At 32.2% G+C, this 6,387-nt stretch overlaps 1 protein-coding gene across 1 annotated transcript in view; it reads left to right on the top strand.

Annotated features, from left to right (window-relative positions):
• Positions 1-5,965, top strand: part of LOC139483999 (myb-like protein X) — a 16,535-nt gene extending 10,570 nt beyond the window's left edge. The window contains exons 10-18 of the mRNA XM_071267720.1: positions 1,042-1,164; positions 1,351-1,464; positions 1,804-1,908; positions 2,426-2,512; positions 2,779-3,019; positions 3,234-3,316; positions 4,017-4,106; positions 4,369-4,663; positions 5,374-5,965. Coding sequence (XP_071123821.1) covers positions 1,042-1,164; positions 1,351-1,464; positions 1,804-1,908; positions 2,426-2,512; positions 2,779-3,019; positions 3,234-3,316; positions 4,017-4,106; positions 4,369-4,663; positions 5,374-5,666 — 1,431 coding nt within the window. The 3' untranslated portion in view covers positions 5,667-5,965. The remainder of the gene's footprint in view (positions 1-1,041; positions 1,165-1,350; positions 1,465-1,803; positions 1,909-2,425; positions 2,513-2,778; positions 3,020-3,233; positions 3,317-4,016; positions 4,107-4,368; positions 4,664-5,373) is intronic.
• The last annotated feature ends 422 nt before the right edge of the window (positions 5,966-6,387 follow it).

Here is a 6,387-nt window from a genome sequence, read left to right on the forward strand (position 1 = left end):
AGCCCGAAGTGAAATAACTGTTGAGGGTTGACAATTTTGGATATTCATCGATTCTAAGGGGCCACAATTGTTTTATTATACCGAACTAACAGTGGGCCTTTTGATCGCTAACAGTAAATATATATAATAATTTTTGCATGGCAAACAAATGGAAATGACGTTTGAAAATATCTCTGACATTTGTGTTTAAGAATTTCTCGAATGTACAACAAAAGTAGAATCTTTTTGTAAAATATTGATGGCCCTGAAAAGGACCGTTACTCTATGAGAGATAACATTTGATGCTGACACTCTATTCACTTCCAAAGCCTTATATTTCCTCGTCTCTCGATGGGCTGTAAGTGTAACGTGTACGCTGCCATTTTGTTTATTTACGTCTGTTACGTCATTTTCATGGGAGGTAACTCAAGTGCAAATCTAGACACACAAAAGGTTATTCGCCGGTGAATAATAGGGTTATTCACCGCTGGTGTGAATTTTAAGGGTTATTCATCCTCCCTTGCAATCAAATGAAAATCAACTGAATTATTCCATGTCACATGATTAGGTGTTATCCAATAGAATTGTTTGTAATATATGTAAGGTATAATAATATACAATGTATATACCAAGATTCAAAATTGGGCTTTCGCTGCAAAAAAGTGAAACTGTAATTTATAAAATCTTTAGGACAAAGTAAATTTGATTGTCATCAGTAATAAATACAAGTCAGTAGTCCTACATGTTCTTTGATATGCCTAATACATGGGTATGTGAAAAATACATTCATATGTTGTCTCATTGGCACTCATATTATATCTATATATGTGTTTTTCTTCCCGAAAAATATGTTCTTCCAGCAAATATTATATGTTCTGCCAAAAAAAATCGTTTGTTTTAAAAATATATATATAGCTCTGTATGTACTTACAAATACATTGATATCAAGATTTTTACACAAAATCAACATCAGTTAGTAAAACATTTCTGCGTATTTAGTACAAGCATATCTCGTTATTTCCTTTTTAAGTACTATCATAATAATTATTCTTTTTTGTAAAGCGTCTGTATGACGGGAAAGTCATGACACAGGAAGAAATGCAATCTATATTTCCCACGGCTAGACTTGGTATGTTATTCCATGTACCAAGATTAAAACGAACATCGCATGGACGTCCTACAGGCGTAAGTAATATATACTATACTCTTTATTTTGAATACTTTTCGTTACCTATATAATTCCTGTCAGCTGTTTTTATTTAAATTTCAAATACAGTGTTCGTTTATACTGCATCACTTAATATGCTAGTGTTTTGATTTTACAGACGTTACAATCATGTTTTATATGCATATATACTCTTCTGTTTATAGGAATATATAGAAGATCCTTTCGGGCCAAAACTGGAAAATGATAAGGAAAGCATTCGTAACGTCGAATTAAAAGAGGATCATTCCAAACCAAAGCATCCTAGATCATCAAAAGGGGTAAATATAGTTAAAATATTCATTTTAAAGTAATGAAATAAAGAAAATTCATTTAAATTTTGTTCTACTTCTAATGAATTGATGAATGACAAAGTAATACATGATTCCACGGAATGCATTTTTTTTTTTAAATTATTTTAATTGAAATCTCAAAAATCTTTGCTTAAGCAACTATGCTATTTGATCACATACATCCGAAAATAATTCTTCATGAATATCCATATTATGTTGAGAAATGCACATTTTTATGTGTTCCTGATCTGAGGTATATACATTTGTAATATATCAAACTGCCGAATGTATTACATTGTATTTTTTTAAACAAAATAATAATTGCAGTCCGCACGGAGAGATATTAAAGAAAAAACAGTCGCTTTCGATATGGATGATGGACAATCAATGAATTCTGATATACTCATGGTTGAAGACGAGGATGAATGGAAGGTATGATCACTTAACTTTTTCATATACACGTGGGTATAGATTGAAGGGGGAGGGGGTTGTTCTTTATTTCTACAATCTTTATTTTCTTATACCATTTGTTTCATTCTTTTTTAATTTCTGTTTCTGTTTCATTACAATTCTTTCTCAATGTACTATAGCACCTCTGGTATATCTTTTGAGTATCCTTTGTTCTCTTAATTTTTCTTTCCCAATATCCTCTTTTTTGAACCCCCATCATAAACGAAAATTGAATAAAACAATATCAGAATGGCTTTATCGGCGAAACGCTACTGGTTTCTGATAAAAAAAATAATAATAATAATGGCGTAACCAGCTTTATTGAAATCTACCAACATTCCTTTTTTCAGACCCTCCCTCCTCAAGTGATGGATTTATTAAACCACAAAGAAGAGTCTTGTGATTTAGAATAAATTAAAGTGCAATTTAATCGCATGTTTGTTCATTGTTGTTCGAAACAGTACAACTGTAGTAAAACAAAAATGTTTGTTATTTGTAGCATCGGCGAGACAGCTCTACCACGAACAGAGAACTTCTCAGAAAAAGACTTTTCAAAAATAAAAGGAAGTCACGTTCACATGGAGGGGTAAGATTGACAATGTTTGTTAGATTATATTGTTTTCACCAATAAAACCAATTTGGTGTTATATTTAAGCCATTTATAACAATATGTATTTCAAACTGTAGTGAGTATCCTCTTTTTATGACATACATGTATTGAAAATGAGTTGGAAAATGCACTACTGTAACAGTTGACATTAAAAATGGTGGTTAAAGTAAACATCGCTTTAAAATGATTGAGATTTTATGACAATTACAGAAGTACATTTAAATTGTATTTTTGTCATACAGGCTGACAACAAGATGTTTATGTCCGATGATGGCCGACCTAGAGAACTAAGTGATCTGGTTCGTGTTATTCCACAAAATAGTGCCAATAAGTATTTATTAAATGGTCGTGCACCTATTCCTGGGTCTGTTGTTTCTAGAAATGATAGCATGAAAAACAAATTTGACCATGAACAGCAGCAGATGTACAGAGAAGGTCTTGCCACTGATAAAAAGATTCTTGAACGTTCACCGTCACTCAAACGTAAGTATAAGCACTAATTTTGTTAAGCCAAAGATAAGACTAATAATTAAATATAAAAAAATACAAAAAACTAACAAGAAAAAGCAATTACTGATTTAATACCCACAAACTTTATTACAAATAAAATCTTACTCTTTAATTTGAAATATTATATCTAAATATAAACCTGCCTTAAAATGAATTTATTGTTAGTTATACATGTATAAAATTGCAGGACCTCCTGGAGTGCCACGGCAAGCTTTTACAGAACAAGACCCAGATGATATTCGAGTTTCAATTGATAATGAAGAAAATGAGGTATATTAAAAAATTAGTTTTACAAAAGCTTATTATGTACATTCGTATCTTTTCTAACTTTAACTGGCATAGTATTCTTAATCTAGTGTCCATAATATCATGTTTATTCTACCTATCAAAGTTCGAATGACGTTCTTGTAATACCATATGGTTCATTCTAATGCAACAACGTTTGTAACGTTCATTTTGATTGGATAACGTCACTTTCTTACATGGCATCAATTGACAATTGATGCTATGGGACGTACGCGCAAGCGCAGACGGCATATGACAGATTTTGAATACATGTTTTAACGTTGTTTTCTGTCAGTTTCATTAGAATGGAGATAACAATATTGTATTTTAAGCTCCGACGGCATCAATTTGGGATTTGATGGTCGCAAATACCCGTTTACTGTCTCCGCTAACGCGTCGCCAGTAAACTTAATTTGCGACCATCAAATCCCCAATTGATGCCGTCGGAGCTTAAAATACAATACAGTTATCTCCTAATTGTTCAACCTTCAGCTCGTATCGTCAAGTCGTACCGTCAAGTCGTCTCTAAAAGGCATATCAATTTATGTTGCATACTATACTCAAACCATACTATACTCAAACCTTCTCCCAGACATTTAATTACCAAATTTGAGATACTATTTAGTTCATCATAAGAATTTGTATAATTATATTTAATCTTATATATTATTTATTCATGTTACAGAATCGTTTACAAAGACAGGAAAATGGCATTAATATTGGAAGTGATGACGAATTCTTTCTAGTCGGTGACAGTGGAGAACAGCAACCAGAGGTACAATCTTTCGTGGTATTTTTTTTATATCCAAAGTAAAATTTCAAGGCATACTAAACTCTTCAATTTATAATATATGTAGAATCGCTTTTGTTTTATTAAAAGTAAAATATCAAGACATAACAAAGACTAGTAAAAAGTCAAAAAAGACAAGAGGAAAATAAAAGATTGAAAGTATATGTTTATGTAAACGTAATTAAAACTCTTTCAACTTATAATATGTGACAACATGTTTAAAATTAGCATTTTCTTTTCTTTTCAGCAGTTTTTTACTCATACACGACGACCTGGACAAACAACTGTTCGACCTCTTCCTGGGAGTCATGACATGTTTTGTCATAAACATGACATGCGTCATGCCTTGCCATGGTCTTTAATAAATCAGTATCAAATAAGAGAATCTTCCCTGCTGGACATTAATAGTGTATCCAAGCACCATACAATGTCTAAATCAGCTGGCAATGTCAAACGAGATATGGACGATAGACGATTAAGAGAACTTTTAGAAGAGTTGTACAAAGACAAAAAGTATTTTGATCACGTGATAGATACAACTGGTAAGTGAATCTAAAAAATCATTATAAAAACGTGGTTTCAAGACGCATTGTGTAACTCTGGTAGGTCAATTTTGCTAGTAAAAAACTACTTTGAATTTATTGCGGACAATGCTCAAGAGAAAGCATTTTGTTTGTAATTAACATATTATATCTGTACAAAGCGAGCAACATACGCATGTAGTACTACGATTTGCTTGTTTCTCGTGATCATATGATATTCAAACTGAAATGTTTTGGTTTTATCGTGCATTATACTGACAGGTGCTACCTTTTCTTAATGTTTTTGCATCGCATGTTAACGCTTCATAGACCTACCTGTACATGTATTTTATAGCTTTCGTGGTGTTTCTAATTTATCAATAAGTGGTTTGAAATGCATGACATAAGTTTGCATAGCTTTTATTGATTCGATTCCCTAACGCAAAATCATTCGTATCAGGGAAAACAAGTAATAAGAAAGTTCTGAAGAATATTTATTTTTTTATTAACAATAGTTTCAACAATTATATGGAGATTTGTTTATCAGCATACATTTGTTACAATTAATGAAATGTAATTCCAATTTGAAACTTTATTCTATCCTGATATAACCAATAAAGAACAAGTATAATAATAGTTAGTTTTAAGATTTTCACAAGTCAGAAATAATGTTATAATATCAATAATTTTATGAGAGTCAAATCATGTAATCAACCTTTTTTTAATTTTAGAGCCAAACACAGAACCAATAATAGACGAACGAGATTTAGCAGAACATGGACGAGGATTCTTGCTAGATCGGGCAGAATTTTGGGATGGAAGAGGCGTTCACATACCTCGCCCGCCAACAACTGCCTTAGGACTACGTTTATCTAGAATGAACACTAACATGCTTGACTCTGGTCGTGTATCTAATATATCATACGCATCCACAGTAACCCCGCCACCTCACCCTGAACAACAACAAGAAACACCAAAACAGCCCAAAGAAGCATTCGTTAAACGTGAACATACTGTGTGCTGATAAATCATGTACACGTCTTATTGTTGATGTGCTCATCAATGTAATAAGTTGAAATCAAAATCAATGTCTCGTATACGTGATCATTACTTTTAATCACGATATTGTGTATATGGAGAAATTTTGTTTCTTTCGTTTTTAAAACAATACTTTACAAGTCAAAACAGAATGCATATAAGAAATAATAAAGTGTTATGAACAAATTATTACTATAAACACAAAAGTATTATTAAGCTTCCTGTGATATTTTGCCGTATCAATCATTGTTATTTATTGATATTAAAAATGTATTTGTTATCAAATTGTTTTGTTTCTTTTCAAAATACCCCGTTTTTCTGATTCTACACTCGAAAGGAAAATAAGTGTTAGTTTTAGATAGAAATAATATTGAGAAGTGAACATACGAAAAACTCTGATTGCAAGCTGGCCATGGTCTAGTGGCTTTTTTAGTTCTTGGTGATCACGTGCATAAAAAACCAAATCAATCCCCATCACTACTATGCTCACGTTTACAACACACCACATCAACCACCAACATGCTTACGTATACAACACACCACATCAAACACCAACATGATTACGTATACAACAGACCACATCAAACACCAATATGATAACGTATTAAACACCAACATGCTAATGTACTCAACAGACCACATCAACCACCAAACACTACTATTCTTACGTATACCACAGACCCCATTAACCACCAACACTGTCATGC

This window comes from Mytilus edulis, chromosome 8, assembly GCF_963676685.1.
Source record: "Mytilus edulis chromosome 8, xbMytEdul2.2, whole genome shotgun sequence".
NCBI classification, from domain to species: Eukaryota; Metazoa; Mollusca; class Bivalvia; order Mytilida; family Mytilidae; genus Mytilus; species Mytilus edulis.